At 37.5% G+C, this 11,377-nt stretch overlaps 1 protein-coding gene across 6 annotated transcripts; it reads left to right on the forward strand.

Moving 5' to 3' along the window:
* The first annotated feature begins 1,344 nt into the window (after window positions 1-1,344).
* Window positions 1,345-11,068, forward strand: LOC106070892 (heterogeneous nuclear ribonucleoprotein U-like protein 1). 6 transcript variants are annotated; one of them, XM_056015426.1, is made up of 3 exons: window positions 1,345-1,498; window positions 2,002-2,079; window positions 6,514-11,068. In XM_056015426.1, the coding sequence occupies exon 3, from the start codon at window positions 6,552-6,554 to the stop codon at window positions 7,752-7,754; it is 1,203 nt and encodes a 400-aa protein (XP_055871401.1). In that variant the 5' UTR covers window positions 1,345-1,498; window positions 2,002-2,079; window positions 6,514-6,551; the 3' UTR covers window positions 7,755-11,068. The 6 variants fall into 6 exon arrangements, with proteins under 6 accessions (XP_055871401.1, XP_055871400.1, XP_055871405.1 ...); XM_056015425.1 differs by having other exon boundaries at window positions 1,346-1,931; XM_056015430.1 differs by having other exon boundaries at window positions 1,346-1,931; window positions 2,002-2,078; window positions 6,510-11,068.
* Window positions 11,069-11,377: the final 309 nt, after the last annotated feature.

Consider the following 11,377-nt stretch of genomic DNA (forward strand, 5'->3'; position numbering starts at 1 on the left):
GTCAATATATCTGCAAGAGCCTCAAAGCGGTTCGTTAGTTTCAATTGGAACTGTGCTGCAGTATTGCCGTCTTTAAGCTTCTCTACATTAAATGGGCGGGGTCGTGTGGCTCGTTTTGGTTGGCGTTTCAATCGGAGCTTACATTTGCCACTGACAAGGTAGTGGTCTGAGCCGATATCAGCTCCTCTGCGGGTCCGCACGTCTAACAGAGATGACCTCCATCGTTTGGAGATGCAAATGTAATCTATCTCGTTGAAGGTTTCCCCATTTGGTGATCGCCATGTTTTTTTGTGTATTTGTTTGTGCTTAAAATATGTGTTTCCAATTGAAAGGCTGTTGGATGCGCAGAGAGAAATCAAACGCTCGCCATTATCACTGATGTTTTCTGCAGAGCCATATGGTCCCATTACATATTCAAAGCCAGTTCGGTTGGGATTGATTTTGGCATTAAAATCTCCCATCAGTAGAATTAGGTCGTGAGTAGGTGTTTCATCAAGAGTGGTTTGTAGTTGATTATAGAACTGATCTTTGATGGTATCTTCTGCATCCTCTGTAGGGGCATAAGCTTGGATGGTAGTGACTTTAATTTGCTTTGTTTGGAGTCGAGCTGTAATGATGCGGTCACTGATCGGCTTCCAAGCAATTAGCGCTGAAGCTGCTATTTTAGACATGATGATTCCTACACCACCAATGTGCTCCTTGTCATGTCCTGAATATATTATTGTCTTGCCATCATTGATAATTTTTCCACTTGACGTCCACCGCATCTCGCAGATCCCAAGGATGTCCAGCCGATAAGAGTCAAACTCTCTTAAAAGTTGGGCCAGTTTACCGCATTGATTCAGGGTTCTTACATTCCACGTGCCTATAAGAGTCGGTTTCCTTGCGTTGAAAGGCTTGCCATGTATCGGGTATTGGACTTCCAGTTGGCTTTGATCCAACACCGTCATCAGGGTTTGGCCGCCCTCGCCGCATGTATAGTTTTCATTATGTGTCGAGTTTGCCATTGACACATTCGCTTTACTTATTACATTATTATTTCGTTTAATTGTTTACAAAACACTCTCAGTGACTATATCGAAAGTAATGCGCAAATAAAGACCCGCGGGTCGCGGGTAACATATGTCTAGTATGTCTAGTATATATATATAGGCCATAGTTTGTAGCGAATAGTTGGAGTATTCTAATATTTTTCTGATGTTCAAGGCAATTATATGCACGAGTTGTAACCAGTGAACTTTACAGTGTAAAGTATGCCTCCAGCCTATCTAACTTCAGTTGGCCTGCAGAGATCTATCCTGCAACCCCTTTTAAATAGACTAGTCTAAAAGCACCTCGTTTGAAGCTTTATGTGTGTGACATATAGTCTACTTCCCTAACGGAACACATTCGGTTTGCACTAAGATCGATACCCTAATAGCACACTTGTTATTGTGTATATGCTATTTTCAAGGACTGTTTGCTGTTTACGTTGATCGTAGCAGAGATAAGATAATATGTAATGAGATGTAGACCTATAAGGCATGTTTTAGCTTCTGTGACCCATTTTTGGCTCTTTATTTGTGACTGGTCGATAGGCTGAAAACGAAAGTTGCGCGTTTCCAGGAATCTGTCGATTCGCCAAGTGTGAGCGAATGTGGCTATTTATAGACACGAACATGTCATTTGTTGTCATGATGGAAGCTTGTTTACATCTGAATGTCACTTGGCGACACAGTTCGTCTCGTGTTGGTGCTACGCGTCTGTTGCAGTGTTTACAGTTTTGATTAAAAGATAAAAAGATACAAATTAAGCTTTAGTATATGATTTATATAGCTGCCTTTTTTGGAAGTGCTAAAGCTTATGTGGCATATTCTGAGGAAAAAGCAGCTGAGATAATTTTGTGTTCTATTTATATCAGAAGAAGTGGTGGCATTTGGCACTAACGTAGGGTAAGTGGTGGAGTAATACTTTTTTTTAGGTGGCATTAATAAGTTCTGCAATCTATTTTTTTTTCTGCAGGGCTCCATTACGCTCCATATGTTAGTGGACACGTCAAGCTTTCTTCCTGGTCAAAAGAGTCGATAGTGTGAGTCGCAGGTAGGACTTTGCAATCGTTTGTTATGTACTGTGTTTTCTGGAACAACAACAGGCACTGCATGTCAGATGAAGGCTTACTGTTGTGTGGCATGCCGTCTGGACTGTCATATTGAGCTAGAACCATGCCCGGAGTGTTCTCCTGCGGGAGGTTTGGGCTTAGACGTAATTTTATCTTCATTACTGACAGATCGTCTAAAAACATGTTTTAAAAAAAACCATTACAAACAAGGCACATCGAGTGAGCTTAAAAGTCGCAATGCCAACTTTTAACGACAAAATCAGACGCATGGTTTTAAGCCTATTGTTGTTTAGATGGTAAATAACAGCTTGCTCTGAGATTAACTAGCTCTTGCTATCCGACAAAAAAAAATTTCAATAAAATAAAAACAAATTTGTAAACAAAATAGCACACTAAATGGAGATTTTCAGACATGGCGGTGAAGCTATAAATAGCAAGCTTTTTGGTGCATCCGGTGTACAAAATATAAGAAGTGTTAATAAGCTGTATGTTTTTTAAAAGTCCTATGAAAATGTTTGTGTACATTTTTAGAAATCTGACATGACAGTAAGATCACATGTTCTAAACGCTTCTGTTTGTAGTACTAAATACTTTCAATAAGAGCTGAACATTAGACTTTCACTTTTTGACTAGAAAATTATTTAAAAACGAAATGGGCTTTTGAGCTTGCGTTGTTTTTGTTTTTTTGCTATAGTTAGCAGGTCATCATGGGGTCCGATTGCTGCAGTAAACCTGTCTCTAATCTATTGGTTTGTGAACGTGATACCTAGGATCCTTCTGTAGTATCTCAATTCCATTGCTAGGATCCTCCTCTCTAGCTCTGCTGTTAGCGTCGAAGACTTACAAGCATATACAAATGTGGCCATGACCAGGGAGAGCATCAGACTGATTTTGGTGCCGACGGCTAAGCCTTTGTCATTCCATATTATTTTAAGTTTTGAAATGGCTGCTGTGGACTGTGCTATTCGGGTCAATAGTTCCGTTCAATCATCTGAGACAATAGCTCCAAGGTATTTGAAGCTGCTAACACTAGTCAGCTTTTCACCTCCAATACTGATGCCCCTTTTAAAGCCCTGCTGGCTATTGGTCATAATTTGGGGTTTTTTAGGATTTATTTGAATACCATATGCTGCGGAAGTCTTGTCAATGCGCATCATCAGGTCAGCTAGTTTTCTTCTGTCCCTGCTAGGCCATCAATATCATCTACGGAGCACAAGTTAGTAATTCTTCTTTCTCCAATGCTTACAGTACCTTCATAACCCTCGAGAGCATCTTCCATTATCCTTTCAAGGAATATATTGAAGAGTGTTGGTGAAAGTAGGCAGCCTTGTCTTACTCCAACTGTGGTTTTGAACCAGTCCCCAATATTATTGTTGAAGTACACCGCACTGGTGGCATCCTTGTAGAGGTTCTGGATAACTTAAATTATGCTTTTATTAATGTCGTACTTTTCAATTGTCGTCCAGAGTGCCCCGTGCCATACTCAATCGAAATTAATTGGTTACTTTTTTCTTATTGATTCTTGTTTTGTCATGCAAAAAAAAATAATTGTACAAAATTTCAGCTTTATCCGAGATTGGATGTAGGAGAAATTGTACTAGACAGACAAGTGGGTTGTGTGATGTTGCTTATTCAGGCTGTCTTGAAGTCAACCAATTACTCTGCAGGCGTTTGGGTGTAATTGTTCGGGTGTATTCCGTGTAGTTGACCAACAAAACATATAGAACAAAACAACACCTGTTTAACAAGTGAAGAGATGTAGTCAACGATGATGAACAAGTTCACATAGATTTATTCTGATAAAAGGCCACAGTAGAAGTCTCTGTCACTAAACACGTCGTTACCCTGGAATATTCTATCGCTAACTGATTTTCCGGTCTCTAACCCAACATATCCCAAACGTCACTAGTCCCGTTCAATATGCGTCATCTATGGTGCGTCGCTAAATAACTAACCTATATAAATAAGGTGTCTAACAGTTGATATACGCTTTGTTAAAAGGAGGGAAAGTGGATCTTTGGACTTACAACAGATGTACTTCCTTATTGTGGTCTGAGCGCGACCTGACATCCAGTAAATGATAGGCAGGCTATGGAGTTTGAACTCACGGAATAGAGTCCATTGTTTTACCATTCCCATTTACAGTGTTGTTGTGTCTTGTTTTGTGTCATGTTTAACGGTTCTGGGCATTAAAACGCTAATCTGGTTTCGATACTGAAACAGGACACACAGGGAATTGAATTAGCACCTCGTCACGTGACCTAATAAGGAAACAATGAAGCTATTTGTGACGACGTACAAGCACACACCACACTACACAGCAGCAACTTTATATGTACACACCAATCACGTACATGATGATACAGTGACATTGATGTCAAGAATGTAATACACAGGTCGAATTATTTGATGTCGTAAAATGCAGCAGTAGGTAGCGTCGAACTATCGTCGGTTTTGTGCATTAGCTACAAATAGGTCTACGAGTCTGAAAGTATGTTTTAAAGTGTTACTCAATGTCCAATCTTGTCTCTTGCGATGTTATGGAATGGCTGTTAGTGATAAAACAAAAAACAAGTATGCATATGAACTAGAAGAGCGAACCTCCCAGACATGTAGAAGGGCAGTAGGGCAGAGAGTTATGAAGAATGGTTTTTCCTGGAGAATACACAATAGTTATATATTGATAGTTTTTATTCTTAACAGTAAAAAAATAAATACTATAGGCAGAGGTGTAAAGCCAGTAAAGGTCAGCAGTTTAAATAGTCCATGGTTAATGAATGTGGCCAACACAACGACCAACCTCCTTTACTTTTTACCTAACTAATTTGGTTATGTGATATTATGGAAGTTATATACTTGAGCAACAATTCTCAGTAATTCTTCGTAATGGCAAAAGACTTAGTAGTCATTTTTTTGCCTCATCTCTGCTGCCTGTTCATAAAAGGGGAATTTAGGCACAATTACGTCATTACTTGTTTAAGTGTTCCTTATGGCATGCAGGCCTGGAAGGCCGGGCTTAAGTAAGTAGAGGCCCTGATCAGAACTTTTAGGGATGCTGTCAACCAATTTCGAAAGCTATATTTTTTTTTTAAATCACTTAGTAATACTAAAAAAAAACCTCCATAATGGCATGTCGAATTTGTGAAGAACACTTGTAAATTTAAGCCCATTTTCTTTCTTGTTTTTTAGTTTAATAAGCTTTTTTTTTTTCAAATCATATATTTTTGAATTTCTGAAGGCCCCCTTCAAGGTGAAGGCACATAATGCACTTCTCTGAAAATCTGTCCCATCATGCCTGAAAACAACGAGAAATACTCAGGTTTACTTTCACTTTTACCACCCAGTGTAGTCCTACAAATTTTCTCAAAAATTCTTTCTTTTGGCGTCTAGTAAAAAAAAAACGCGGATGTCGAAAAATGGTTTAAATAAAAAGGGGGAGGGGGGACCGATATTGAAGGGTTTTATTATTATTTTACCTAGTTGTTGTTTTTAAGTCGCTAGTCAAATTAAATCTTAAAGGAGACAGCACTGACCAATATCTTCATGCGAGAGACATTTTAGCTACATCTAGCGCACGTACGTCCGTAATGGACGTGATCGTCGTCAGGGGCGTCTTCGTGCAACGAATGACAGCTTGTCGAGGATCTCTTTATGTTTTTACAAATTTGGCATGACAATGATATCACGCAGTGGCGTAGCTATGGTGGGGTGGGGGGAGGAGGGGGAGAACTTGATAATCCCCCCGGGTCTCCACTTGAGGAGGTCCCCCAAAGTAGTGTTTTTACATTAAATATTAAATATTACGCAAATGCAGGCCCCAACCCAAAGGGTCAAGCCCCCGGGCCCCCAAATGATGGAAAATTCGTAGTTACGCCCCTGATGTGTTCTAAAAGCTTCTGTGTGTAACACAAAACGCTTTCAAAAAAAAAAGCTAAACATTAGAAATATTTGATGTGATTATATTAACAAAAAGTTGGCTACAAAATGATGTAAAACAGTCAGGAGAGTTTTGACCATTCTGACACAAGTCTTTGGTTATGAATCACGTTAGCGGAGATGTTTGGAAGTCACTTTTTCCAGAAGTTTTGTGTAGATTTGGTTGCAGACGCCTCTCGCGAAAGTGATAAAAACAAAAATTGGAATGTCATAATGACCTCTCTTGCTTGAGATGTTTAAATTTGTGCAACATTGGCATTAGCGACAATTTTGCTTGTTTGATTTTCAAACATAAATTGATAAATACAATCAAAATATATATATTTTTTTGCCTCTTAAAAAATACATTGACTGGCTTCGACAGGAAATCGCGCCCCCATAGGTTGTCGCGCGACACATTTTTAGAAACTGATTTATACCTTGACTTTTTTTTTTCTTGTATTAATACTTGTTTAGTTAATTTATTTTTTTTTTTGCAGATGAAAAAAATAAACTGCGGTATCTAAATCTGTTAGCAATGTATACAAGAGCAAGAGCTGCACAAATTCAAGTCGTCCTTGACCGGTACAACTCTGACCTCAACATGTGCATAACACCGAACGGACTGTCAGCCTACAATCTCAACTCTCCCAAAGGATTCCGGCTACTATGGGCCGGCGCCAGAGCAACGCATGGTGTGTGCCAAGGAAGAGTGATGTTTGAAGTCAAGATCACTGAGTCTTTGCAGAGCAAAACCGACATCGGCTTCAGTGAACCCCATCCCAGCGTTGTCAGGGTGGGCTGGTCAGAAGACAGTCCGTCCTTCTCCCTGGGCGAGGGCGGCGAGTCGTTCGGTTATGGTGGACTCGGCAAACTCAGCTACCGTAACACGTTTAGGGACTACGGGGCAGAATTCGGACTTGGTGACGTCATCACAGCGCTGCTCGACCTGGACAGTAGTCCCGGAACTATTGCTTTCATGAAAAACGGACTCCACCTTGGTACGGCTTACACGCTGTCAAAGTCTGGAAAGGAAGTTAAAGCTTTGTTTCCACACGTATCTTGCAAAAACGCCAAATTTGAGGTCAACTTTGGCCAGAATAGCGATTGGGCACCAAAGCCGAGTTCTTACAATTTCATCGACCATTTACCCTCGGAAATGAGAATAAAGGGGCTCGAACCTTCGCCGCTCCCGTATGAAGTAATCATGCTTGTAGGTCTTCCCGGTTCTGGTAAGACGACATGGGCGTTGCAGAAACAGGAGTCGGAGCCGAACAAACGCTACAACATTTTGGGCACGGATCGCCTAATAGACCAATTCAGAGTCATGGGCGTCGCCAGACACTCGGGCTACTCCGATAGGTTCGATCTCTTTTTTAGCATGGCCAATGAATGTCTAAATGAACTAATGAGCATTGCAATCAGACACCCGAGAAACTACATCATTGACCAGACGAACCTATACCCAAGCGCTAGATTTAGAAAAATGAAACCGTTTTCCAACTTCCGGCGAATAGCGGTGGTCATTCAACCGGAAATCGGTGAACTGGAAAGAAGATCCAAAAAGCGCACTCAAGACACTGGCAAGTCGGTCCCTGCCAATGACATCAGAAAAATGAAAGCCAATTATATTTTGCCAGAAGACAGAGATAATATATTTCAACAAATACAATACGTAGGTTTGGACAAGGAAAATGCGCAGAAATTAGTCATACGCTATAATCAACAAAGTATTGGATAAAACAGTTCAAACTGGTGACGATATATGAGGTTTTTTTAACTTAAATTTGACTAAAGCCATGTATAGTATGTACATATGGAAAAAAAAACTATTCACTCTTTCAAATGTAGGTCAACGTATTCATACGACAAAGCGGTAAGACCTACCCTTTGATCTGCTACGTTTTTAGTGTTTTATATTTTTATAACGCCTCGTCAGACGTACCCGTTACCTGTACTAGGAAAAAGGTCGATTGATGAAATAAAACTAAAAGTTGATATCAAAGAAGTATTCGCACTCTATGAAATACAACAGCAAAAACCCAGATAAAACTATTTTGAGAATCCACTTATCCATTTTGCATTGAAGCAATGTGCGTTGGTGCATTTCCGTAAACAGGTTATCTAAAAATTATACAATATGTAGTAAAAAAAAATTATTAAAAGACTACCTTACATGACATTAGTACATTTTTATATAAAAACAAAAACAAGTAATTACGAGACTAAATGATGAACTAATGGGTTGGATCCATAGACATAAATAAATATAGACTGGCCGATAATAGAGTTTTATGAAACGAATATTTGTGACTTGCATTTCTGTGTACTTTATTTATGTCTAGGAGTTTTGTTTAATCTCTAAGACTGAAGATCATGCAATTTTTCAATTTTTCAGAATTCGGAAATCCGAATACAATAGATATACATGTTTTCAAGTTACATGAAGTTATTTCCTTTTTCCAGTCTATATTTATTTATGTCTATGGTTGGATCAATATTTCTATGTGTTGTCGTAAAAGAAAAATGAGTTTGTATGCAGATTTTTTTGATGTTTGTATGAGGTAATGTGGTGGAAAATTCGATCACAAAAATCCAAACATACTAGAAAGATACAGAACTAGTTAATATAAGCGTTGTAAAGTAAATTAATTTATATTTTCCATACATGTAATTCAGTAAACTAAACATCCATATCGTATTTGTCTTAGAAGAAGTACGAATTGATCTGTATGGTTATTGAACCCAAGACGTTCGCGTCTAACCAACTTAGCTTAACAGCCATACTACAAAGGGTCGAACATTAATATATAGATCAAGATCTATAAAATTATTTTTATTCTCTTCCACGTAGCTTTTTTTTTTTCAATAAATTTAATGATTCATTAAGTGATCATTCAAAACTTTTTAAGAAGTGTTTTGTCTGGCAGCACGAATTTATGTGGCTAATTTCACCATGACAGAATAGTGGAACCACAGACATATAACATAGATCAGTCTGTGGGTGAAACATTGTCATAATAAATGATTCAAATTTTTCTTATTTTTTTTACTTTTTTTTTAGTATGAAGAAAGTGTGAGTTACTAGTAGGAATTTATATTTTAAATCATAATACACACAAAAAAAATTTAAATGATGAAATGATTGGATAAGTAATGCTTAAATTGTGTGACCTAATTGCGAAAAGGAGGCACGGTGGTTGAGAGTCAAGCGCTTGGTTTCCGAACCGGGAATCCCAGGCTCAAATCCTGGTGAAGGCTGGCATTTCTAATTTCGGGATCCTTGGGCATTTCTGAGTTCAGCCAACTCTAATGGATACCTTACATTAGTTGGGGAAAAGCAAAGGCGGTTGGTCGTTGTGTTGGCCACATGACACCTTCGTTAACCGTAGGCCACAGAAACAGATGACCTTTACATCATCTGCCCTATAGACAACAATGTCTGAAAGGGGAACTTTACTTTTTTTTTAAATTGCGAAAGGCTGTACAGATGTGATTTTATACAGACCTGTTAGTTTTCAAAGTTTCATAGCCTATACATTGGTAGAGGTCCAATCAAATTTTAAAACAATCAAACCTTTGTTAGAGAATGTCTTAATGAGATGTATTGTCCAGTTTATGTCAGACTAACGATTATTATTGTATATGAATTTTTAACAAATACTATTTTTGTTATACGTCATTTTTTATGAGAAAAATGGTAAGCACTCCTAGATCTAACTCCTGCAAATATTATCTTACCTTACCTTATAAAATAGAGACGTTACATAAAAAAAAAAATGATTACGTCCTATGCGTCATGCATCTAGTCATGCATGTTAAGTTGTTAACCGATGACTTAAACTCTGCCAAGTCACTGGTTTTCCTGGCTGCCTCAGGCAACCCATTCCATGCTCTAATAGCACTAGGGAAGAAGGAGTATTAGTACAAATTTGTCCTAGCATATGGAACTAGGAATCCAAGTATTTAGGTCACATCTGTAAAAATGTCAGTAAAGAATTGAAAGCGAGTTTATGTATGGTATGGTTTAGTTTCAACATCGTTTAAGACATTCCATCTGATTACGTCATAAAAGTGGGAGGTGATAACCAGAAATGTGTAGAGCAGCAGAAAGTGCTATAGAGTTACGACTAAAATTCGCAGGAGACTGGATTCGTAGGCTACCTGCTCATGAGTAGACATCTACCCACCATTGTTACAGAGAGTGAATAGTTTTCATACATCGACAGAATGTAAAGTTTTTAGAAAATCAAAGAACTTGTAGTTTTTGCAGAAGAAAGAATGTTTAGTTTTCAGAAGATCGGAGAATGTATAGCTTACAGAAGATTAGAAAATCTATAGTTTTCTAAACTTGAGAGAATTTATAGTTTTCTAAAAATGAGAGAATGCATATTTTTTAAAAGATCAGAGAATGTATAGTTATTAGAAGATTAAAGAATGTACTATTTTTTTTTTAGAATATTGGTGAATGGATAGTGTCCATAAAATAAGAAAATATATTTTTTTTAGAATATTAGAGAATGTATTTTTTTTTAGAATATCGGAGAATGTATATTTTTCATAAAATGAGAGAGTGTATAGTTTTCAGAAACTGAATGTATATATAGTGAGATTATAGCCTTAAACTTTTTAATGATCTAGTTATAATTTTTTGTTTTCTTTTAAAATAAGCTGACAGGAATAGTACCAGATACATAAATTTGAGGAGTTATTAAAGGCATTAATAATATCACTTTACACATGCTCGCCCTGATGGCCAGATTTCGCCACCCTTGTGTACTCAATATATACTTTCATTGGTATGTCTTTATGAATGTAAAACTATACTCTTTATTTATATTTTGCTTCCAGTAAATCTAAGTGCCATTGTTCTTCATCGTTACCGTGATATAACTTTTTTTTAAATGTGCATGTTAGCAATTATTATTTATTGAATCAATCGCAGGTTCAATTTAACTATAAGATTCTGTAGATGTGTATGTTGTAACCGTTGTTATACTTAATTTAACTTAATACATTTAACGAATCAAATAAAAATCCATAAAAACATCATTACCGTAAGTCCCCTGTTGTTTGTTTAGATATTGTCTTTCAAATATTTCAAAAGTGAACCATTAGAATAACTAGTGTAGATTTTATTCTTCTTCTTTTGTAGATTTAAACTTTAGAAAATATAGGGCTAAGACCTTGTAGCATTTTTTTTTTATTTAACTAGTTTGCTGGTTAGCTGAAAGCAAGTAATAAAAGTAGGCCTACTATTTTTCTAAAAGACAATTCCTACTTTATGCAGCTGACCAACCTTAGTAATAGCGATTATTTTGCTCTGAATAATTCCCCCCCCCCCCCCCAAAAAAAAAATCTTGT

Source organism: Biomphalaria glabrata, chromosome 17, assembly GCF_947242115.1.
Source record: "Biomphalaria glabrata chromosome 17, xgBioGlab47.1, whole genome shotgun sequence".
In the NCBI taxonomy this organism is placed as follows: Eukaryota; Metazoa; Mollusca; class Gastropoda; family Planorbidae; genus Biomphalaria; species Biomphalaria glabrata.

Bases quoted from the DNA above. Each gene is read 5' to 3' on its own strand.
- LOC106070892 (XM_056015426.1), top strand. From the start codon at position 6,552: ATGTATACAAGAGCAAGAGCTGCACAAATTCAAGTCGTCCTTGACCGG.